Source organism: Schistocerca serialis, chromosome 10 (assembly GCF_023864345.2).
Source record: "Schistocerca serialis cubense isolate TAMUIC-IGC-003099 chromosome 10, iqSchSeri2.2, whole genome shotgun sequence".
NCBI lineage: Eukaryota > Metazoa > Arthropoda > Insecta > Orthoptera > Acrididae > Schistocerca > Schistocerca serialis.
In genome coordinates this window covers 186249320-186275255 of record NC_064647.1, presented here as the reverse complement: position 1 = coordinate 186275255, position 25936 = coordinate 186249320, and the positions used below count along the sequence as shown (strand labels likewise).

The window sequence follows — 25936 nt, the reverse complement described above, 5'->3', positions numbered from 1 at the left end:
TGTTCCAGAACTAACAGTGAATGGACGTACTGCACAGTCATCTATCTACATTCGCAATGATACTCGTAAAGTACAGAATGGGTGGTTTAGCGATGATACTGAAATTGGCAAACATGCTGTCACATCATTGGCCGGTGTTGAAATTACTGTAATATTGCTAAAATTGTTTGCACTATCAACTGTGTTGCTTATTATTACAGTTCATCGACGGTGTCTCTTCTATCCCATCCATCCACTGGTACGCTGTTGGTTACCACATAATGATTGACTGACATCGCTTGTTTGAGATGGAGAAAGATTTTTGGTGGAGGGGCAACACCTTCTGGGGATGGCTAGCACCGAAACAGTGATTGCGTACATGACTGCAGCATGAGGAATCAGTCGAAAAGGAATGCAGGGCTATCAGCTATTCCGTCACTGCGACAGATGAGATTAAATGTAGAGATCGTCAGTCAACTTTGGACTGCAGTTTGGGAACGCTCCACAGCACCACCAAACTCTTCCAGTTTCCTTATGTTGTAACTGCCTTTTATTTAAAATCATCCAGTGTGTTTGGTGTGTTATGGTAGCAGCAGTGCAACGTGATTTACACCATGCGATGTCTAGTTTGCTGCGAGAGGCAGTGGATCAGAACGTGTTTATGTCAGTTTAGAATCTGACACAGACCTTGAAGTTGTGGCGGAAAAACAAAACGTATGGTAGTGTACAAAGCATGTTACTGTAGAAAAAAAAGCAAGGTTTCAAACAACGATACAGGGTCACAGGGAGTCTCCCTTGCGATCTACAGTATAGATTGTGGGATACAGTCATCTTCCTACAGTACAGGTGATGAAACTTTAAACTGGTCTGTGCAGTGGATCAATACCTGTATATTTAATAGGATTGTGACATGTGCTTGGTGCCACCATGCATGCGGTATTTGTTTTCGATATATGGGAGGAGAGAAATGCGGTAAAAATCTTATTGAGTTCTCTATCGGATGAAGTTAGTGGAGCTCTCATAGTTGGCAATTTTTCTCTGATGGAGGGTACAGAATCACGATGATAGCATGTTCACTACAATCCTCGTCCTTCTCCTAGTTCCCGTTTCCATCGAATGGTCAAAACACAGTCCTGTCTATCTCAGATTAGACTGTTTCAGCACGGGTTGCAGAAGGCGGTAGATATAGCTTTCTCTGCATTTATACAGTTCCGACTTAAATTGGAACGATCACATGCACAAAGCTGCAGAGATGGTAGCACAGAGCCTGAGGGCAGTTGCAAGACGTATAAGGACTACCTAAATTTTACTGTAGCAGATAGGTTCGAAAAAGGTGACTCATTTTGAGATGTGAGAGTGCCAGAGATATGATTCACTAGCGGATGTAATCATGAAAGGACTTCTCCATAGAATCCAATGCAGGTATGTGGTTGAATGGAAAGACTTTATTCCAAATTATAGATATCATTTCTACCAGAAAGTTTAGCACTAGAGAACTGAAAAGCTAGTGTACATTTCTTATAACCTCAATATACACACCATCTACTGTTTGTGATCCTTGTCAATTAACCATCGCCTATAACCCCGTTGATACATCACCAAACCTCTGACATGGCATCGAGACAGAATGCTATACAAAAAAATACTGGAGAAATATCTAGCAGTGGCATGAGGCAGTTGCAAATACCTGTTTCATATCACCTTCCTTAGCCGAATCACTTTCTAAATTCGGTAATTTTGTTACTAGGTTGCATTGTCAGTGATGTGTAACCGTGCTGTTGGTCTGATAATTACATACACTCCGGCGATCACCGTCTATATTCAGTGTCACGGTATTTGTCTGGACAAAGCACTTCGTTCAGAAGTAATGCCATTCCTCGATTTATACGGCTGGTAAAGCTTTTAACATGGATACTTGTGTGCACCTGTACAACCAAGACCGCTTGTGATAGTAATATGGACGTGTTTTTTAACATCTGCCGGTTTGTAGGACGATTACGTCTCTCTTTCTAAGACACAGTGGTAGCACTAGCAAGAAAAACTAATGAGACATGCCCATCCATCGCTGATTTTTGGTCAGTATTATTTCGTATCGCCAGCAGTCAGTTATTGGTGGAGTATTATACTTAGTAGTAAGGGGCGTGTCATAGGTTCGCCTTGAGCTACTGGCTTATAAAGTATGTGTGTGTGTGTGTGTGTGTGTTCCGACATGTGCAATGTGACTGCGACATAAGCAAAGTGATTCAAAGTCATTGACTATGTCCAGTCGTAAGGAAGGTATGGAGTTGATGTTGAATACTGTGGAATACTGTGATGTCAAGTCATAAGAATGGTACAAATATTTCTAGTTCCAGAGCCACAGCCGTCAACAGGGTGTATTTCCGACATGTCGCTCATTGTTGAATGTCGTCCAAATGAGACAGTGATCGTAATATTTTATTGTAAGTACAGTGATAAAATATATATGTGGCTGGTTTCCTAGGATGATTGTGTTTGCGCTGGTGGCCTGTGACGGGAATGATTCACATTCCTGGCTAACGGCAGGAGCTGTCCAAATGGAGAGGCCTGTTGGGATGCAGGAATGTAGCTGACTTAACCGTGTCTTGCTCCAGACCGCTGAACAGCGCACCAATAGTTAGTATCTGTTTTATAGCTTTCATGATCGTGTGCAAATTTGAGACGATTCAATATGGACGTGTGTTTATGCAGGACCATTATTCCCTACCATGTAAATTGTCTGGTTCACTGCTTCTACACATTTCGGGACATCAAGCGGGGTGTGTACATCTAGCAAGTGAAAGACGGGAGGACATGTTTGCTGGTTCTCTAGACAAGAGAAACACCTTAGTTGATTTTGTAAATTATAAGAATAATTTGGAACCTGTTACATCACCAACTTTGGTATTCGCAAATGGAAATATCAATTTCCTCTATTTTTTTCGAGTTCTCATGTACAGGTCTTTGCAGACTGGATAAGTTTCTAATTACTCAGTGGTTTTTAGAGAAATAATTTCCAGTCTATATCTTCGGAATTATACTGTGTGAGCAATACTGCTATGCAAGCGATACTGCTGTGTGCTTGATATACAGAAGTATCGTGTAAATGGTATGATATTCTGGCAAACCATGTGAAACTGCATATGTTCTTGTAATCCCAGAGTCTGGAGAGGCGTGTAGAAAGAAAGCAAGCAAGCAAGCATGTCGGGGCCAGAAACAGTAACGTCTTTGTTCCAAGAGGAAACCAGTCTGACTTTGTACAACAGCTCTTAGAGTGAATTTGGTCTGCTGAGGGCGCCTTGGTCATGCGTTGTGAGTGGCTGACTTGTGACCATCGGCTGCACTGGATGACTGCCTGACCTCAAGGGGAATATCTAGTGCTGCAAGAATTATACCTACAGTGCATGTGGTTATTCTGTCTGTCTTCGTGATATCTGTACGAGTGTCTGGCGGTCGATAGCTATATGCATGATGCAAAAGTGGCGATTCTGTATGGCACAGGATACGAATTGTGTGTTTACTACATTGGTATGGTACGTGGAGACCGGTTTCAGGCTGAAATATTCCAGCTTCCATCCTCAGTGGCAGAGCAGTATAATTGAGTAAGAATCTTTCCATATCTGACGATCTGTAGGCCACTTTTGCAGGGTTTAACTGTCAGTGGAATATGGCGATGTGTACAAAATAGTTTTGCAGCTGAAAGTCTCATACGCAGAAAGAAGAAGGCGGACAGTGCTTCCACATCGGCAGCATCAGTAATTTGGTGGGTAAATTCAGTAAGAGCCAATCATAATGCTCCATTCATTCACAAGACAACCTTTGTGCCATGATGTAGGAGCCTCCTCTAGATATCGGTGAGAACATCTATGTTTCAGATATGTTTGTTGAAAGCAGGACTTAACGATTTCCAGGAAGGGTAACGTGTGGTGGATGGGATGCCACGTTAGGACCATCAGGAGGAATGCATTCAGCTATTTTCGTAAACAGGTTCTGTTAGGACAAGAATTGCCATGCGGAAAAGCTGAGACATCACGGAAGCTCCTACAAAAGTGGGTGTTAACTATTTATGTGACACTTAACAGTTTCCAACTTGGCTCTTATTTACATAGCTATGTGACATCAGTATAACATTGACAACCTTTTAGATGCACCTGTGATGGTGAGTCACGACGTGAGCATTTCATGGCATTGCGTTAGCCAAGCTGGGCGCGTAAATGCGTGCACAGCCAGACTCAGCTCGCACGTCCCATTACGATCACTTGGAACAATGGACCCTGTGCTATTCTGGGAAGCATTGGAACTGATTTCTACAGTGCGTCGTGTAATATCAGTATAACACTGAGAACCTTTTAGCTGCGTCTGCGAGGATGAATCACTCGACAATTAGGTCTTCACTGGACCGCAGGTAGAGAGGCATCACGCCAGAAATGGTAAATATGTGCATGTCCCGAGGGTGACTTGGCTCTTATTTACATAGACGTGTGATGTAAGTATAACACTCAAAGAATTCTAACTGTGTACCTGAAAATAGATGCGACTTTCACCTGCTGGCTGTAGGTGACAGTGACCTGAGGGCACTGGCTCGCACCCCTGTGTTTGTCTGTGTGTATTGGAGCCTCTGATACATTGCAGCTGACTATAGTTCGAAAGCGTTTTTTTATGTGCAATGAGTGTTTGTGCACTACATTAATTTTGGCTGTTTAAGCATTGTGACCGTGTTGGCAGACCGTTATATATGCATTATTTTGACAATTTCAGGCATAGTAGACGTGTCTGTTGCATTATTTTGTGAACAGGTCTGTAGGCTGTGTACTGCATTATTTGGACAGTTTAGAATTAGTGAGCATGTCTCCAGAGCGTTTACATGCATTATTTAGACAATTTACGAGTAGTTTTCGTGTCTGCACATCTGTGTACTGCATCATTTCGGTGATTTACAAGTAGTTTGCAGGTCTGTAGACTATCTAGTGTGACCCCAAGTACATCAGAGTGAGTGTTTCATATTGGTGTAATAAAGGTACTACATGAAATCCGTCGCTAAATAAATTGTTCCAAAATAAATAAAGTACACTCATTCCTCTCTCTAGCAGCTCAGAACAGGCTGAGTCCTTTTCCCACCACTTTCCCACCAGGCCACCATGGGACAACAGTCAGGTCAGTTAGACTCCGGACCTCATGGTGAACACACTGGATGGAGCTGCTGACTCAAACTGTTTAAATAAACACTACATGTAAAATAAAGATTTATGTCCACCTATCCTGCAGCCCAGCACAGGTTTAGTCCTTTCCCCACCAATTTCTAGGAAGGGGTGGCGGTCGAATGACTTAGGTTAGCGTAGGTAGTCCAAGTGACCTATTTTCCTGCCATTTTCCTGTAGTCCAAGTGACCTATTTTCCTGCCATTTTCTTAGGTTATTGGCGGTAGCTCAAGTGACCTTTTTCTGCATAAATTTGAACTTCCTGCCATTTTCTGGGGGAGGGGAGGGTGTGGGGTTAGGTCAGTGGAGGTAGCCCCATTGATCTATCTTCCTGCCAAAATTTGAACTTTCCACCATGACGTTATGGCAGTGTTGCCGCATCTATCACTGCCGCCTTGGATCTGCCATCTTGGATAAATATGGCACCAATGCAAGGGGCGACATCTCTTTGTCTCACTACTCTCGTATTTTCGACCAGAGATGCCCACAGCTGCCGCTTGATTTGATGGTCGGAAAACATACGGCTGAAATATTTGTGGTCAGAAACACCTCAACGATGTCACCAGTTGCAAAGCTGACGACACCTGCCTGAAGCTGTCTTCAAAGGAGTGGAAGCAGGTAACGTTTACGTGGCCGCGGATAGGAAAATTCCACGTCATGAGAGATAGCACTGTTGGCACACGGGACGAGCTGAGTCCCGGCGCTCTCCAGTGACAGTTTTCGGCTTTATTTGCCTCACAAACCATACAGTTTGTTTACGAAAACAGACACATGTGAAATTCCAACTTTGCCTTTATTACAACACACCTTTCTTACATACCTTCTCCATACACTAACCACACTGTTCCCTCTCTACTACAGATTAATAAAAACTTCAATATCCCTAAACACGTTAGAAGGCAGGAAGGGAAGTACCATTTCGGTTCAGTAAAGACATGAGCTTATGAAAGTTCACAAAATCGAACATACTCGCTCCTCACAGACACGGCCTTATACGAGAGGGGACCCAAAAGAAACCGGACTCCGAGGGCGCTGCCACTCGTAGACGTAGTGCAGGGTTCTCTCGCTAGATGGTGTTAGTAGAGACCTTCATGAAACAGCTGTGCAGACGGCGTCAGTGTAGAGCTGAACGTGCAAGTGTGGTATTGTGTTTCTCTGACTGTTGGCGGGTTACCTCTGCAGAGTCGTTATGGCAACTTTAAAAGAACAAAGAGTGTGTGTGAAATTTTGTTTCCTGCTTAAAAAACTGCAATGGAGACACACCAAATGCTTCAGGAAGCTTTCCGGGAGGACGCTATGAGCCGCACACAGGTTTTCGAGTGGTTTGGGCACTTCTGGGCGCCCTTCAACGTCGCGAAATGAGGAGAACATTGAAAAGGTCCGCCAAAAGATCAACGAGGATCGTCGCCAAACGGTCGACCAAATTTCAGCAGAGACGGGAATCAGTTGGAGCTCATGCCAGCGGATTTTGAGTGAGGATTTGCACATGAGACGTGTTGCTGCTAAATTTTTTCTGCGCCTTCTCACACAGGAGCAAAAAACAATCCGCATGAATGTGTTTCAGGACTTGAAAACAGAGTTTGCACGTGATCCAAACTTCTTGAACAAAGTCATTACAGGGGATGAGAGTTGGTGCTACGGGTATGACCCAGAAACCAAGCAAGCGTCAAGCCAGTGGAGGACTCCCAACTCTCCCAGACCAAAAAAAGCAAGGCAAGTGAGGTCAAATGTGAAGACGATGATCATTGTCTTTTTTGATGTTCATGGAATTGTGCATCGGGAATTCGTATCCCCTGGCCAGACTGTTAACCGGCACTTTTACTTGGATGTTTTAAGGCGTCTGCGAGAGGATGTGAGGTGGAAACGCCCGGAACTTTGGCGATCAGGTGACTGGTTTCTGCATCACGACAACGCTCCAGCACACACGGCCTTACGAGTGACCCACTATTTGGCATCTCAGAGGTGGTCTGTCGTTCCCCACGCTCCATATTCGCCGGACCTAGCACCGTGCGACTTTTTCCTATTTCCACGAGTGAAAAAAACGGTAAAAGGGGAGTGTTATGACGATGTGGAGGTGGTAAGAACAGCTTCGCAAAGGGCACTGGACAATATCAAACTTGAAGAGTTGCAAACATGCTTCCAACAGTGGGAAAAGAGACTTGACAAGTGCATCGCCTGTAATGGAGAGCCGGCCGTGGTGGCCAAGCGGTTAAAAGCGCTACAGTCTGGAACCGCGCGACCGCTACGGTCGCAGGTTCGAATCCTGCCTCGGGCATGGATGTGTGTGATGTCCTTAGGTTAGTTAGGTTTAAGTAGTTCTAAGTTCTAGGGGACTGATGACCTTAGAAGTTAAGTCCCAAAGCTCTCAGAGCCATTTTTTTGTAATGAAGAGTATTTTGAAGGTGACTGAAGTAATTTTGTAAAAAGGTTCATCAATAAATTTTTTATGACAACAATCCGGTTTCTTCTGAGTCCCCCCTTGTATTTACATAACATCAAATATTACAGAAATTATTTCTATTAATTTAATAAGAAAGTCCCATAACCTTTTAGAAAATGTGGGAATGGGAAAAAGTGGGATGTGAACCGCTGCCGACTGAATCATTATGAACTATGCTACACTGAAGGTGTGCAATGAGTGGCCTTTTACATTGACGGAAAAAAAAATCACGACACCAAGGAGGTGGTGGGCGACATAAACGAAAGTTGGTAGGCGCGTTTCTACATCTGAAAGATGACGTCTTTTCCAGTTTCGTGCCATTCGCATACAAGTTGTGCTAGTAGTGCCACAATGGAGATGCAAGTCAAGTTTGCTTTGAATGCACGCTGTAAATGCTGTGCACATTAGTAACCTCTCAGACTGGATGTGCTGAGTTGACGTTAATCAAGAATACCTGTACGGTCACAAAGTTGACATTATCAACAACTCACTGGGTTTGAGAGAGGTCTTGTAATAGGTCTACGAGAAGGTGGGTGTTTCTTCTACAATACTGCAGAAAGACATGACAGGAATGTAGCCACTATACATGATTACTGGCACAGTTGCAAGAAGACCAGGCTCCAAATGGCCACAAGGGATCACCGAGATGGAAGGCCATTGTGTTAGACGTACACCTCTGGCCTATCGTACTGCATCTGCAGTAGCAATTTCAGCAGCAGTTGGCATAACAGTGACTCAGTGAAGTGTTGCAAATCGGTTACTTCAAGGACAGCTCTGAGCCAGACACCCTCTGGCGTGCTTTCCACAGATCCCAAATCACAGCCATCTGCGACTTCAGTGGTGTCAAATAGGCACTCTTGGGGGCAGGGTGGAGGTCTGTTGTGTTTTGTGATGAAAGCTGGTTCTGCCACGATGACATTATAGCCATGTGGTGGTTAGAAGGAAGCCAGCTGAGAGCCTGCAACCAATCTGTTTGTGTGCAAGACACACAGTACCTACGCCTGGAGTTATGGTCCTGGGTGCGATTTTGTATGACAGCAGGAGCAGTCTCGTGTGTATCCTACGCACCCTGACATATGGTGATCCGACTTCTTGTGCTGCCGTTCATGAATAGCATTCCAGAGGTTATTTTCCAACAGGATAACGCTCGCTCACATACCGCTGTTGTAACCCAACATGCTGTACAGTGTGTCGACATGTTGCCTTGGCCCAGTTGATCACCAGATCTATCTAGAATCGAGCACATATAGGATATCATCGGACAACAGATCTAGGACCATGCACGAATAGTATTAATTGCCCCTGTATTCACCAAACATGTGCAACAGGTATGGAACACTATTCCACAGACAGACATCCAGCACCCGTACAACACAATGCATGCAGGTTTCAATGTTTGCATTCAACATGCTGCCAGTTACACCGATTATTATTGTACCAGTATTTCACATTTACATGGTTTATCTCACAGTTACAATAAGATGTGATCTTAAACACTTAATTATTTAAGTATGCTGTACATAGGGTTCTTGCTTCTTATTGGTTCTACTTCGCATGGTGTGTTGCTGGAACGTTACAGAACTTACATTGTTCTTTATGTGAGAAAGTGGCTTCTGAACGTGAAACAGTAGGAAGTGACATCACAAAACTCGTAGGGCGCCACGCAATGTTAGCTAATTCGTCACCTATGCCTTCAACAAGGAATCATATGCGAATTTGCGGGCACTGGAGCAGGTGGGACGTGTTTCAAGAGCTAAATACCTTGTCTGTTCTCAGTTTCTCAGAGCCATATACTCTGTACAACGATTGCACCCAGCAGATGGAGTAGTCTAGAATATCCAGGGCACTATCCTCGAACTACAATGGCTGGGGAAGAACGTGTCTTTCTGCATATGAGTATTGTGGGGAATGAAAGGTCGGATGTATCAGCCAAGAAGGCGTGTCGTCATCCTTAGTGTTTTGAAGGTACCATCCCCCTGCATGCTATCACGTCGCTGTTGAGGTACACAGTTATGCATCAAGGACGAGTGGCTGGAAATGACAGACAATAAGCTCAGTTTAGTTAAGCCCTCTATGCGACCTCAGTGTACCTCCTTTCAGCTACAAAGACAAATCAGTTCCTTCTTACTAGTCTTCGCATAAATCACAATCCTTTAATGCATGGCTTCTTGCTCTGACGAGATTATCCCCCAACATGTGGTGCTTGTGGCGTACCGATCATTGTGCGCCTCATTTTAATAGGTTATGTTTTATTTACGGGCCAGAGTGTGGCGGCAGATTTGCCAGCAGATCTGTCCTCTGTTTTAAATGAACACTCCGTCTACAAGCCACAAGTGGCCCATCTGGACCATCCGACCACTGTGCCATCCGCAGTGGAGGATGCGGAAAGGAGGGGCGTGGGGTCAGCACACCACTCTCCCAGTCGTTATGATGGTATTCTTGACCGAAGCCGCTACTGTTCGGTCGAGTAGCTCAATTGCCATCAAGAGGCTGAGTGCACCCCGATAAATGGCAACGGCACATGGCGTCCTGGATGGTGGCCCATCCAAGTGCCGGCCACTCCCGACAGCGCTTAACTGCGGTGATCTCACGGGAACCGGTGTATCCATTGCGGCAAGGCCATTGCTTGTTTTAAATGACACTGAAATGAATGTGATTAGAGTATTAAGGTTTTGTTATGTTGTATCCATAAATTATAGAGAGATGTCCTTAATGTATTAATAGGATGACTGGCTCACTCATGTTTTTTGTAAGTGGGCAGCCAGCCCCATTTCCCTGTGTTGCTCCTTTAGTCTTCTGTGGTTTTCCTCTGTTTTACTCCCAGGTATAGCACCTTTGGCCCTTCTCTGTTGCCTTAAGGCCTGTGAGAGATAATCATAGTGTGGGTCAATGCGAATGAGGTGCGAGTGAGCGCTTGAGTGTAACTTTATAAGCTTGCGTCTCACTGTGTGACAACAATTTTAGTCATTTTACGCCAGTGCTGCCATTAGACATGTCTGTGTGGATGCTTGTGGTGTGACTCGAGTAGTGGCTTTCCCATCCCCCCCCCCTCCCCCCAAGTACTTGCCACACTGCATAAAAACAGCCCCCGTACACCCTTTAGAGAGTGCAAACTCGACAGCTTTCAGCTAATGAGGACAGCAGGGTAGGAGAGATTGGAATTTATTTGTGTAGACACAGGAGCAGCCCGACACTCACTAGCAGGGGACATGCTGCGGTGGCAGCTGCTGCAGCCCTTATCCCACCCTCGGTCCCGTGGATGATGGGGTGTCTGGTGGACAGTGGCGTGGAGTCCGTGTCTGTTAGCGTGTTGTTGTAGATGATGCGGTTGATCCAGCCCTTGTAGTAGCCCAGGTACATGAAGTAGTTGCACAGCACCTTCTCGCCGCACTCGCGGATCAGCTTCGGCCCCTTCGGAATCTTGTCTGAGTTGATCCCGTACAGCTGCCTGCACACACAAAATGCGAGACACTCAGGTTGTGATGCAATTTTCCTAACTGACTTACTAAACTTAGCTGTAGGAACACATGGTCGCGAACATACCGTTTCTGTGCTAAAGCCATGTAAAAATATGTTTGGTAAGTGGTTTGCAATAGGGTAGTCATGGTGGTGGGTGCTTACGTCAGATGCAATGGCTTCAATAAAGGGACACCTTGACTGACAGCATGAATTACTGTATTGCTCCAAGGCATCGCCACACCTCTGAATTTCAAGAGGCCATACTGCGTCATTTTGAAGAGAAACCATCAACGAGTACACAGTCAATTGCCTGTGCATTGGATGTCACTCCCAACACTTTCTGGTACGGTCTGGATGACCAACAACTACACCCATACCACCTCCAACACTTCACACCACCTCTGCCACTCACAGACATGTGAATGAAGCTCTAACCAGGCGAGAGAGGTAGGATAGACGTCAGGTGACATCAGCGACTCCGACATAACCACCCCCTCCATGACTATCCTGTTATGAACCTATCTAGCACACATATTTTCAAATGGCTGAAGCACAGAAACAGTACATTTCTGAACATGGGTTCCTATTCAAAATATCATGCAACCACTCCCCTCTACAAGTCCTAGAAATCTGTAATTGGTATTTCTGAACACCCTATATATTCATGCAGTAAAGACACATTTAGGAAAAAGAAAATCTGTAAGACTCATTTACGTATACACGGTAATTCAACAGTCATGTCCCTTAGGACGAAGTCTGCAGGGGTGATTCAGTAGCCTTGGCCCATAGGACAAAGTCGTAATTAGTGGATCAACACTTGCTTCAGATGTCTTTCAATCTCACAAACAAAATGTTACACCGCCAGTCAGCGACGACCTGAAAAGTAACAGTACAATGGAAGCACCATCCTCAGTCAGAAATTAGCAAGCACCTCTACTGCACAAGGTTTTCGAACTGACTGCCATCCTGCAGACGACACATCCAAACATTGCGACTGACACTACTCAACACCAACTGAAACGTCACTCGGTATTCTTGCGCGGGCTCTGGTGTATTCTCCCGCATATCAATTAATGTTCTTTCTGTGTTGGTGTACACTGTGGATCTGAGGTGCTCCAAAAGGCAAAAGTCCAATGGCGTTGGTCTGGCGACCTAAGAAGATCTCAATTCGTGAGTCGGCGGGCGTTTCGCCCAAAGTGTGGAGGTTCCCAGTCGTGCTAGAGGAAAAACTTTTAACCTCCGTTCCAGAGGCAGACCATCCAAATCGGGCACTGACGTTTCAAATGGTTCAAATGGCTCTAAGCACTATGGTACTTAGCGTCTGAGCTCATCAGTCCCCTAGACTTAGAACTACGTAAGCCTAACTAACCTATGGACATCACATACATCCATGCCCGAGGCAGGATTCGAACCTGCGACGGTAGCAGCCGCGTGGTTCCGGACTGAAGCGCCTAGAGCCGCTCGGCCACAGCAGCCAGCTACTGACGTTCCCTTGAGCCGATGTCTACACTGAGCAGCATTGAGCATGCAGTTATAACATACGGGACCAATGAGGACATTCCCATGTATGACACACCACACATTTAGGATGGTGTGAGTGTATGCTTTGACAGTGAGATGTGGATTCTCATTTGCCCAAAAGACGGTATTATGTCTATTAACTGTTCTGTTCAAATGGAAACAAGCTTCATCACTGAAGATAATGTCAGAGTGGACATTTCATTGGTGTGAGCATCTTTCTCGCAAGCGTTAACAGAATTGGACCTGCCTGGCAGTATCATTACTGTTGAGTTCATGCACAAAGTGGATTCGATAGAGATGGAAATGATTAGAGGACGGTATCCTGGACATGGAGGCATGGCTGATGCCGTGTTCCTGTGCCACCTTCCTTGTTCACCACGTTGGACTTACTCTCACCTTAGCTAGTACAGCTGCTGATTGAGTATATCGTGTTGCTAAGTGTGATAAACGAGAATGAATTTTGTCATTAACATTGCCAATAGACAATGATGGTATGGGGTGCCACTGGTTACACGTCTCGGTCACCTCTTGTTCGCATTGACGGCACTTTGAACAGTGGACGTTACATTCCAGATTTGTTACGACCCGTGGCTCCACCCTTCATTCGATTCCTGCAAAACCGTACATTTCAGCAGGATAATGCACGACTGCATGTTGCAGGTCCTGTACGGGCCTAGCCAGCTGGAGTGACCGAGCAGTTCTAGGCGCCACAGTCTGGAGCTGCGCGACCGCTACGGTCGCAGGTTCGAGTCCTGCCTCGCGCATGGATGTGTGTGATGTCCTTAGGTTAGTTATGTTTAAGTAGTTCTAAGTTCTGGGGGACTTATGGCCTCAGAAGTTAAGTCCCATAGTGCTCAGAGCCATTTGAACCATTTTGTACGGCCTTTCTGGATACAGAAAATGTTCGACTGCTGCCCTGGCCAACACACTCTCCAGATCTCTCACCAATTGAAAACGTCTGGTCAATCGTGGCTGAGCAACTGGCTCGTCACAATACGCCAGTCACTACTCTTGATGAACTGTAGTATCATGTTGATGCTGCATGGGCAGCTGTACCTGTACCCGCCATCCAAGCTCTGTTTGACTCAATGCCCAGGCGTATCAAGGTCGTTATTATGGCCAGAGGTGGTTGTTCTGGATACTGATTTCTCAGGATATATGCACCCAAATTGCGTGAAAATTTAATCACATGTCAGTTCTAGTATAATATGTTTGTCCAATGAATACCCCTTTATCAACTGCATTTCTTATTGGTGTAGCAATTTTAATGGCCAGAGTATATGCATATAAAACACAACACAGTGCAACCAGAAGAAGATGGGAGTAACGCTGTCTACATTCATCATATATCAGGAAAGATTGCATAGAGCGTTTCTCATAGACAAACTGCATTAAATCTCGGTCATTTATGAGAATGGTGCATCACGCCTCAAGTAAAAGGTTCTATAGGAAGTAACGTGGACAGATGAGATGAACACCTGGTGGAGTAACTCTGAAATGCTCCATCAGATTGGCTACAAAACAGATGCCAGTATCGCTTCTTTGTGTAAACTATTTTTGAATATAGTATGAACGCATGATATCCTGCCATTACTGACTAATCCATGACAACTTCACTCTTCCGCAACATGTAAACATTCAGCTAAAAAACAGCACTTATGTGTTCCAACTTTAGGAGTCGTAACAAGAAAAAGACGTCGTGATCAACAATATCTAATGTAGTATTACTTCCCTAGAAGAGAGGTTGCAGAATGAGTTTAGTGTTAAACTTTAACAGGTAGTGGTACAAGTCTGCTCGCTAAACAGGTCCTCCTTTATATATGAGGAAGGTATAATTTGTTCTATATCGTTACCAGCAAGACAATCAGGACGCACCTTTGCATTAACTTAATTGCTGTCACTAGATCTTTTAAATATTCTTAACCTTCTCACACCACTCAATTGGCTGACAAAGTGGCTAGTATTACTTCCCCAGTAGAGAAATTGCAGAACGGTCTGAGAGTTACATATACGACAATTTTAATACCTTTAAGTTTGCCCAACACACGTTGATTACTTTATGCATCAGGAAATTGTAATTTATTCTATATCTCTGCCAGCAAGACAGTCAGGTCCTCTAGAGATGTATAATTCTTCTGTGCTTTTTCATATTTATATTCACTAGAATTTTTCATATTCTTAACACTATTAAAATGGTTCAAATGGCTCTAAGCACTATGGGACTTAACATCTGAGGCCATCAGACCCCTAGACTTGGAACTACTTAAACCTAACTAACCTAAGGACAGCACACACATGTCGTTTTTCACAAATATGTCGTAAGATTCCGAATCTTCTTGCAGACTGGGAAATTCAGCTTGGGTGATCCGTGGAATGAAGTCTATCGTGTAACCATATGCGATTGTGTGCGTGTGGCAGTCCTCGTTTTTGTCATTTGATTGTTTACATCCAGCAGCTAACGGTTCCAAAGATGTATTTTGTGGCGACTTGAATAAATTTGATTTATTTCTGTCGGGAAACTCGGGCTGTTATGTCGTGTCGAGGCAGGGGGAATGTCCGTATTTAAGTTGTTCTTTGATTTCTGGCCACGACGAGTCGCATGTAAATGTTATGAAGAGGCCAGGACATCCACGTTTTCTTCTGTAGGTCATGGCACCTTGAGTGTATTCGTGCATTTGTCTCGGACTTCTACGTATGATAAGGCTAAGATTACCATTGTACCAATGTCGTCAATGTTTCCGACGTTTATGATTGCGTCTTGAAGATGGATGTAATCTTCCGTGCGTAGTTTCTTGTGATTCACTCATAGGTAAAGGATCCGTTCCGCCTCTGTTTTTGCATGCAAATCTACCAGGAATTGTTGGAATAAACGGCGAGTGTTGAGAACCTGATTATGTGTTTCATCGTCTCTGATCATTAAGTGATAAACATAGAACTCCTTGGAAATGAGTTATTTGTTTGTTTCTACTCCTGTTTGAGGTTGGATATTTGTTTCACATTAAAATGATATCCGTCCTCTCCGTGCAGAAATATGAAAGGATACTGGAGGGCATCATATGAACGATGTGTGTCTGCAATGCATTGTAGGCCTTCTCATCTTCGTTGTACAGTTATGTCATGGTTTGTGTTTTTGTTATCCATAATGGCCACCTCGTCTATCTGAGGCGCATTAAATCGAAGTTCGTTTTGTCCATGCGATCTTTTATCGGAACGAATTATAACTTTATAGTCATCAGAAATCATTCAGTCTAGTGCTGTTCTGAATATATGAATCAATTGATTGTATTTGTGAAAGATCCTCTGTAGATCTCGGACTACTTTTCGTCTCAGTCCACTGTTATTTGTACATCGTTGATCAATTTCTGTTTCTTCACTTCCGATGAAATTTATGGTCTTCGTTCGGTAGTGGTAGTAATGATACCACGTTGTGATACATTTGTCCTTCCATGGAAAAACCATAATCGATATCACCTCCGTAAAGTGTCCTGCCGAAGATGCTTCTAGTGGTGGTAATCGAATTTTCTCATTCATGTAAGAGACTCCTGGTGTTTCTTTACTGAATTTTTTCGCATTGCAAAACTGGCAGATGTTATCCATTTTTCCGATTACGAAATTTTTGTATTTGTTATATAATTTCGTCGGGTCGCAGTGGAATGCGTCATTTGTTAGGTTGTACTGTTTACTTGTCCGCGCTTCTCACCGGATGATATGTTCGTGGCTGGCTTGAGTTCGCAATTTTTATTATAAGACTGAGTCCCAAATGTTTATTCTTCAGTCCGTCGATTTCGTTGTTCCTCGATTTCTCTGCTCACTTTTGTCCGTTCGGAACTTCGCGCTCTTAGTCTGTTTCATTTTTTCGCTGTTCGTTTTGTTTTCGCCGTTTTGCTTCAGAACTGGGGAGACCTGCTCCTCTTTTACGTTCGGGTATTGTAATCAACTTTTTATTAACAAATACATTAAGAACACTCTACACACTTTTCATAGTTTATTTTGGGGTATTTTCAGTCACTGTATCACTTTGAGCACTCACAGTGCACTGTTTGTTTTCATTCACTCACTTAACTACTTTTTCGGTTCCTCCCTTTGAACGCACGACGGGTATTGCATTATACACTCCGACTAATGGGTAGCCAGACCAGTGACGAATTCCAGAACATACCAAAAAGTTTTCGAATGGTCCACAATACTCCAGAACAGTCCACAACAGTCTAGAGTGTTCTGAAATGTTCCACAATGATCTGCAACGTTCCAGAATGTTCCCGAACATTCTGGAATCTTCCCGACGGTTTAAGACTATTCCGGAACACTCTAGAACATCCAGGATATTTGTGAAACATTCTGGAATGTTGTGGAATGCTCTCGAATGTTCTGGAACGTTCCCGAATACTCTCAAATGTTCTGAACGTTGTAGAAACTTCTGGAGGACGAAACTTGCCATCCCTTGTATCTCCAAAAGCACGCCCTTCAAGTGAAAACAGGAACCTTCTTCATTGGTGGGGGATAGAGGGCTACCACACCATATAACTCCCATGAGCGTATCGGGAATCGTTCATGAGCACATGAGCACGCACATTGTACGCTTTCTTTTATAATATGTATTGACTGTCAGCCCCGCAAGTCAAAAGGATATAGGCCACCACATTGTAGCATATTGGTAAAATATTCCACGAGCCACCCCTGCTTCAGACACTGAAGTAGCACTAGCAGATAGGCATCATAACCCTATTATTATCTTCCCCGTTCCACCGCGAATACACCAATATTTTTTACACCTGTCAGTTTGCAAATTCCAATTCTTTGACTTTTTTCTGTTTTGTATTGTATTGAATGTTACCTGGGGGCCTAGAAACGATGGAGAGGCTCCGTCCCTTCTGGAGCCGCAGTGGTCCACAATCCACAACAACCACCGCAGTCCACTTCACCCCTCCAGCGCCCCACACCGGACCACTCTTTCGGGGTTGTTGTGTGGTTCGGCCCCCGGTGGAACCCGCCCCCCCCCTTCCCCCCCAGGGTAAGTCACACACCCGACGAGTGTAGCCCCTATGTTTGCATGGTAGAGTAAATGGTGGTGTACACGTACGTGGAGAACTTGTTTGTGCAGCAATCACTGACATAGGGTAGCTGAGGTGGAATAAGGAGAACCAGCCCACATTCGTCAAGGCAGATGGAAAACCGCCTAAAAACCATCCACAGGCTCACTGGACCTCGACACAAGTCCGCTGGGCGGATTCATGCCAGGGACCTCTTACATTGCTGGTCATTAAAATTGCTACACCAATAAGAAATTGGACAAAAAAAACTAGAACTGACATGTGATTACATTTTCACGCAAATTGGGTGCATAGATGCTGAGAAATCACTACCCAGAACAACCACCTCTGGCTGTAATAACAGCCTTGATACACCTGGGCATTGAGTCAAACAGAGCTTGGATGGCTTTTATAGGTACAGCTGCCCATGCAGCTTCAACACGATACAGAGTAGTGACTGGCGTATTGTTAAGAGGCAGTTGCTTGGCCACCATTGACCAGACGATTTCAATTGATGAGAGATCTGGAGAATGTGCTGGCCAAGGCAGCAGTCGAACATTCTCTGTATCCAGAAAGGCCCGTACACGACCTGCAACATGCGGTCGTGCATTATCCTGCTGAAATGTAGGGTTTTGCAGGGATCGAATGAAGGGTAAAGCCACAGGTTGTAACACATCTGAAATGTAACTTCCACTGCTCAAAGTGCCGTCAATGCGAACAAGAGGTGACCGAGACGAGTAACCAATGGCACCCCATACCATCACGCCAGGTGATATGCCAGTATGGCGATGACGGATACACGCTTCCAATGTGTGTTTACCGCGATGTCGCCAAACACGGATGCGAACGTCATGATGCTGTAAACAGAACCTGGATTCATCCGAAAAAATGACGTTTTGCCATTCGTGCACCCAGGTTCGTCGTCGAGTACACCATCACAGACGCTCCTGTCTGTGATGCAGCGTCAAGGGTGACCGCAGCCACGGTCTCCGAGTTGATAGTCCATGCTGCTGCAAACGTCGTCGAACTGTTTGTGCAGATGGTTGTTGTCTTGCAAATGTCCCCATCAGTTGACCCAGGGATCGAGACGTGGCTGCACGATCCGTTACAGCCATGTGGATAAGATGCCTGTCATCTCGACTGCTAGTGATACGAGGCGGTTGAGATCCAGCACGGCGTTCCGTATTACCCTCCTGAACCCACCGATGACATATTCTGCTAACAGTCATTGAATCTCGACCAACGCGAGCAGCAATGTCGCGATACAATGAACCACAATCGCGATAGGCTACAATCCGACCTTTATCAAAGTTGGAGACGTGATGGTGCGCATTTCTCCTCCTTACACGAGGCATCACAACAACGTTTCACCAGGCAACGCTAGAGCGCGCCCCGCTAAGCACAACAGCACAGGCGCAGCGCTCGTCCGCGTCCGCACTACGAGATGGCGCTGCCTTAGAGACGGACCAAATTCTGCTTCCGCCGATCCGCGTATTAATATGTAACGGAGGCAGTGAAATTGCTGCTAACATAGAACCTTTTCTTCTCGCTGATCACACTCGCACAGTGATACATGAACGCGCGAGGTATTATAACGAGTGTACAGACCTCCAATTAGTCAGTCTGCATTAGTCTGTATGAGTCTGCATTTGTCTGCACCAGTCTGTACCAGACTACATTAGTCTGTACCAGTCTATAGTCAAGTTTCAGTCTTCGCCTAGTAAGATTACCATATTCCTGTACATAACCATGAAGATAAATGTATAGACACTTTGTCAAGTATCAGAGATATGTGAGAATAAGATTAACGTACCAAGACCAAAGGAACTTGAGATTGTCAATTGCAAACAGCATCCAGAATCAAGTTACGTAATGTCTATGCTTTTTATTATTTTAATAGATGTGTGTGAAAATTAATCAAGTTCTGTTTAAGGTTAGTCACCGTCAATCTGCTACTCTAAGCGTGCAAGTGGCATTTCTATCGTCTGACCTAACGGCAAAAGATAAACACGGCACGATAAGACCACGAGACATATTGCTGACACTTAGTTAGAGCGACAAGTCAAATAATCTGATGGTCTTACAGTACACACACCACAGAAACTTTCCTCATGTCAGCACTTTGTAGGTGTCGCCACTGGGGCCAACCTTGTGTGAATACTCTGAAAAGTTATTCATTTGCATATCACAGCATCTTCTTCCTGTTGGTTAAATTTCGCGTCTGTAGCATGTCATGTTCGTGGTGTAGCAATTTTAATCGCCAGTAGTGTATTAAAATAGTGAATTCCAAAAGTGAATGTGGAAACACGAAAATTGACAAATAGTCACCTCAAGACGAGCACAAACCCGAAAGGGGCCGTGTCCCGTAATAAATCGTCATCAGTCGTGACTACTGACCCGCGGCATATGACCGGCCCGCCGGAGTCTCCCTCGCACATGGACGCCTTCTTGGTCTTGGTGGTGCAGAAGGAGTTGTCGCCGATGGGGATGCCCATGGCCGAGGCGAGCTCCTGGCACGGCCCGTAGTCGCGCATCTCCAGCGCCACGTAGTGGAGCAGGTGCTGGCGGTCGCCCACCACCGCCTCGCCGAAGCCCATCATGGTGCACGTCAGCTTGCCGCTGCCCCAACTGCGACCCGCAAGGCAACGCCTCTACAAGCCGTCTTTCACGCCGCCCCCTGCCGTCGCAATTTTACAAGCAATGTGGCACACGTATAAGAACACATATTATGGGGGAATCGCCCAAAAATTGCACCGAGCGAGGTGGCACAGTGGTTAGACACTGGACTCCCGTTCGGGAGGACGACGGTTCAATCCCGCGTCTGACTATCCTGATTTAGGTTTTCCGTGATTTCCCTAAATCGCTCTAGGCAGATGCCGGGATGGTTCCTTTCAAAGGGCACGGCCAACTTCCTTCCCCGTCCTTCCCTAATCCGATGAGACCGATGACCTCGCTGTCTGGTCTCCTTCCCCAGAAACAACCAACCAACCAACCAACCCAAAAGTTGCACCGCAAATACTGCGGAAATGGAACTGCTGTTGATGTGCAGTTTACACAGGGTTTGGTAGTCAGGGAATTGTATTGTGAGCCATTAATCACATTATGATAACACTTAGAAACTGTCGTGATGACTGGGTATTGTGTGATGTCCTTAGGTTAGTTAGGTTTAAGTAGTTCTAAGTTCTAGGGGACTGATGACCATAGCTGTTATAAGTCCCATAGTGCTCAGAGCCATCTGAACCATTTGAACTTAGAAACTGTATTTTTTGTGGAAAGATACACTGTTTTTAAGGGGGGTAGGACGTCAAACGGGCCGACTTGGAGCGGGAGAGGCACCACAGGACATTTTAATTTACACTGTCTATACTTTTACAAATAAATACATAAAACGTTGTTAGCATGACCAGGAAGGATTCACAATTCACACTCCTAGCAGAGGAAGTTAAAAAACATAACAAAACAAAATTTTTTTTTACATGTGAAATTTCATCATGTTTTCACTTGGTATGAATTTTGCACAGCTTACAAACCATACTTACAGGTGTATGAAACTCTGTAATTTATTTAATCTATGGAAAAATGGATGGGCTGTTATGTTTTAAACTTCGGGTTTAGAGAAAACACGAGTTTTATAGTTAATTATCTCAATTTTTACCACAGTTTTTAACATAATTGGGAAATTCTAGAGTTTCATACACCTGTGAGTATGATTTGCGTTGTTGTTGTGGTCTTCAGTCCTGAGACTGGTTTGATGCAGCTCTCAATGCTACTCTATCCTGTGCAAGCTTCTTCATCTCCCTGTACCTACTGCAACCTCCATCCTTCTGAATCTGCTCAGTGTATTCATCTCTTACATCACTTACATTCTTTAACCCTACTTGTAGTTTGTTAATGTCAATAGGCATTGTTCCATTTAAAATGTGTACGTTTGCACAAAAAATGCACTTTTTATGTATTATTACAATCTGTTGACTGGCTAACAATTCGAACCCATGACTACCAATTCATTCCGTGGAAACCACAATCAATAGCACCATCCATTTCCACGACATTTACGGTGAAAATTTTAGGAGATTTATCCTGTATAACTAGGGGAAGACAGATATCGCCTGTAGAAAAATTAAAGGGACCTTTTTGAGACAAGAAAAGTAGTTGTATGACTATCAAGAACTCTGGTGAAAAACCAGAACTAACAAAAGAGAAACATGAAACGTGGAAGGAATACACAGACAGGCTATACAACATAAATGAACTTGAAGGCAATATTATATAAACGAACCAGAACGAAGATAAGGTTGAGATAGGAGACATGATACTGCAAGAACAATTTGACAGACCACAGAGACTTAAACTGCAACAAGTTGTTACATAATTTTCAAGGGATACATTGCAGAATTAGAACAGTTTAGCTGATAATAAACATTTTCTCCTATATGCGCACTGCTGTACGGTATCGGGGTCCCTATGAGGACAGGTACGCCTCAGGTGACGCATTATTTCTGGTGATATGATAACTTACACGCAATAGGATAGGTGGTGGGCATTTCTTATTACCTTGACCCTGAATATCAGGTTACACTGATAAGGGCATCGAGTGTCAGGTTACCCACTTGCGGTCCTTGGTGACCCACACCCTCTCTGCTGAGGAACCTCTAGAGATTATTAAAGGTCACCCAGAGGAATCAACAGCCCTCCCCACCTCCCCCTGTCCACCCTAATTCTCTCGACCAATGAGGATCAAAACGCCCCTACTCCCCCTCTACATCATCATCTCTTATGATTGGGACAACTGAGGGGACGAATTCGCTCTACAGGTGAGCAGCATAGGGAGAGGTTGCAGGCTCTGTCTGCTGTTTGTTAACAACAAATTACGTCAACTCAACTCACTGAAGTTCTATTTGTTAATACCAATTTAATGTCATGTCATTTGACACCCGCAGGACCACACCCTGGCAGAGATGTAAGTACTCTCATCCTTCCAAAGTGTTACATATTTTCCACATTTATGGTGTTTTCCCCAATTGACGAACTTTTCACCCACATTAGTAAATTTTTCAGGGTTTTCCAGAATTTTACGTATTTTCTCCACACTTCTCATTTTTTATTCAATTACACAACATCCACCCCCACTGTTACTGATGACACGTCGACATAATCATGCTCTCAGGTAATCACAACGCAGTATATGACCAAATCAATTCCACCGCTATTGAAGCACCCCTGCCTAACTTCATATTTTATAACTGGAGCTGTATAACCTGGAATTGAGCAGCATAAGGAGAGGTTGTAGACTGTGGCTGTTTGTAAATAACGAATCATGTTAGACATGCCACTTGAAATCTAGGCTATGGGTGTTTCTTAATAACAACATAACATACAACCATTATATGCACCAGCATAGTCCCCCCACAGACACATAACTACACTACTGGCCATTAAAATTGCTACACCAAGAAGAAATGCAGATGATAAACGGGTATTCATTGGACAAATACAGGGTGATTCAAAAAGAATACCACAACTTCAGGAATTTAAAACTCTGCAACGACAAAAGGCAGAGCTAAGCACTATCTGTCGGCGAATTAAGGGAGCTATAAAGTTTCATTTAGTTGTACATTTGTTCGCTTGAGGCGCTGTTGACTAGGCGTCAGCGTCAGTTGATGCTAAGATGGCGACCGCTCAACAGAAAGCTTTTTTGTGTTATTGAGTACGGCAGAAGTGAATCGACGACAGTTGTTCAGCGTGCATTTCGAACGAAGTATGGTGTTAAACCTCCTGATAGGTGGTGTATTAAACGTTGGTATAAACAGTTTACAGAGAATGGGTGTTTGTGCAAAGGGAAAAGTTCTGGACGGCCGAGAACGAGTGATGAAAATGAAGCACGCATCCAGCAAGCATTTGTTCGCAGCCCAGGAAAATCGACTCGCAGAGCTAGCAGAGAGCTGCAAATTCCACAATCAACTGTATGGAGAGTCCTACGAAAAAGGTTAGTTATGAAACCTTATCGTCTGAAATTGGTTCAAGCACTGTCTGCAGCTGATAAGATTAAAAGAATCGATTTCTGTGATTTTATCCTTGCTCAAATGGAAACAGATGAATCTTTCGTTTCAAAGATTGTGTTTAGTGATGAAACAACTTTCCACACTAACGGGAAAGTCAACCGTCACAATGTCTGTATATGGGGCACTGAGAATCCGCGGGAAACAACTCAGTATGAACGTGACTCGCCTAAGGTGAACGTTTTCTGTGCCATTTCAGCCAATAAAGTTTTTGGTCCCTTTTTCTTCGAAGGTGCTACTGTAACTGGACTACAGTATCTGGCGATGTTAGAGAATTGGCTGTTCCCTCAGCTCGAACAAGAAGCACAACAATTCATATTTCAGGAGGATGGAGCGCCACCACATTGGCACTTATCTGTCCATAACTACCTGAACGTCAACTACCCGAGGCGATGGATCGGCCGCCAGGCAGCCCGTGACAGAGCACTTCATCACTGGCCTCCAAGAAGCCCTGATCTTACCCCCTGCGATTTTTTCTTATGGGGGTATGTTAAGGATATGGTGTTTCGGCCACCTCTCCCAGCCACCATTGATGATTTGAAACGAGAAATAACAGCAGCTATCCAAACTGTTACGCCTGATATGCTACAGAGAATGTGGAACGAGTTGGAGTATCGGGTTGAAATTGCTCGAGTGTCTGGAGGGGGCCATATTGAACATCTCTGAACTTGTTTTTGAGTGAAAAAAACCTTTTTAAATACTCTTTGTAATGATGTACAACCGAAGGTTATATTATGTTTCTTTCATTAAATACACATTTTTAAAGTTGTGGTATTCTTTTTGAATCACCCTGTATATTATACTAGAACTGACATGTGATTACATTTTCACGCAATTTGGGTGCATAGATCATGAGAAATCAGTACCCAGAACAAACCTTGATACGCCTGGGCGTTGAGTCAAACAGAGCTTGGATGGCGTGTACAGGTACAGCTGCCCATGCAGCTTCGATACGATACCACAGTTCATCAAGAGTAATGACTGGCGAATTGTGACGAGCCAGTTGCTCGTCCACCATTGACCACACATTTTAAATTGGTGAAAGATCTGAAGAATGTGCTGGCCAGGGCAGCAGTCGAACATTTTCTGTATCCAGTAAGGCCCGTACAGGACCTGCAACACGCGGTCGTGCATTATCCCGCTGAAATGTAGGGTTTCGCAGGGATCAAATGAAGGGTAGAACAACGGATTGTAACACACCTGAAATGTAATGTCCACTGTTCAAAGTACCGTCAATGCGAACAAGAGGTAACCAAGACGTGTAACCAATGGCACCCCATACCATGAGGCCAGGTGATACGCCAGTATGGCGATGACGAATACACGCTTCCAATGTGCGTTCACCGCGATGTCACCGCGTTCACCAAACACGGATGCGACCATCTTGATGCTGTGAACAGAACCTGGATTCATCCGAAATAATGATGTTTTGCTATTCGTGCAACCAGGTTCGTCGTCGAGTACACCATCACAGGCGCTCCTGTCTGTGATGCAGCGTCAAGGGTAACCGCAGCCATAGTCTCCGAGCTGATAGTCCATGCTGCTGCAAACGCCGTCGAACTGTTCGTGCAGATGGTTGTTGTTTTGCAAACGTCCCCATCTGTTGACCCAGGGATCGAGAGGTGGCTGCACAATCCGTTACAGCCATGCGGATAAGATGCCTGTCATCTCGACTGCTAGTTATACGAGGCCGTTGGTATCCAGCACGGCGTTCCGTATTACCCTCCTGAGCCCATTCATTCCATATTCTGATAACAGTCATTGGATCTCGACCAACGCGAGCAGCAATGTCGCGATACGATAAACCGCAATCGCGATAGGCTACAATCCGACCTTTATCAAAGTCGGAAACGTGATGGTACGCATTTCTCCTCCTCACACGAGGCATCACAACAACGTTTCACCAGGCAACGCCGGTCAACTGCTGTTTGTGTATGAGAAATAGGTTGGGAACTTTCCTCATGTGAGCACGTTGTAGGTGCCGCCACCGGCGCCAACCTTGTGTGAATGCTCTGAAAAGCCAATCACTTGCATATCACAGCATCTTCTTCCTGTCGGTTAAATTTCGTGTCTGTATCATCTTCGTGGTGTAGCAATTTTAACGGCCAGTAGTGTAAGTACTTTCATTTTCCTAAATTTTATGTACTTTCCATATTTTCAAAAACTGTGTTCATGTTCGCAATTATGTTGATTCCAGCAAACTGCTCTCAACATCATGTCAACATTGTGTCGCACTGCGTCAAGAGGTCACGT

The 25936-nt window shown here is 44.6% G+C and overlaps 1 protein-coding gene across 1 annotated transcript in view; it reads right to left on the bottom strand.

Moving 5' to 3' along the window:
• LOC126425263 (uncharacterized) overlaps nucleotides 1–25936 on the bottom strand; it is a 131457-nt gene that overhangs the window by 67976 nt on the left and 37545 nt on the right. Inside the window, exon 3 of the mRNA XM_050088233.1 lies at nucleotides 10813–11062. Within this exon, the coding sequence (XP_049944190.1) occupies nucleotides 10813–11062 (250 nt within the window). The remainder of the gene's footprint in view (nucleotides 1–10812; nucleotides 11063–25936) is intronic.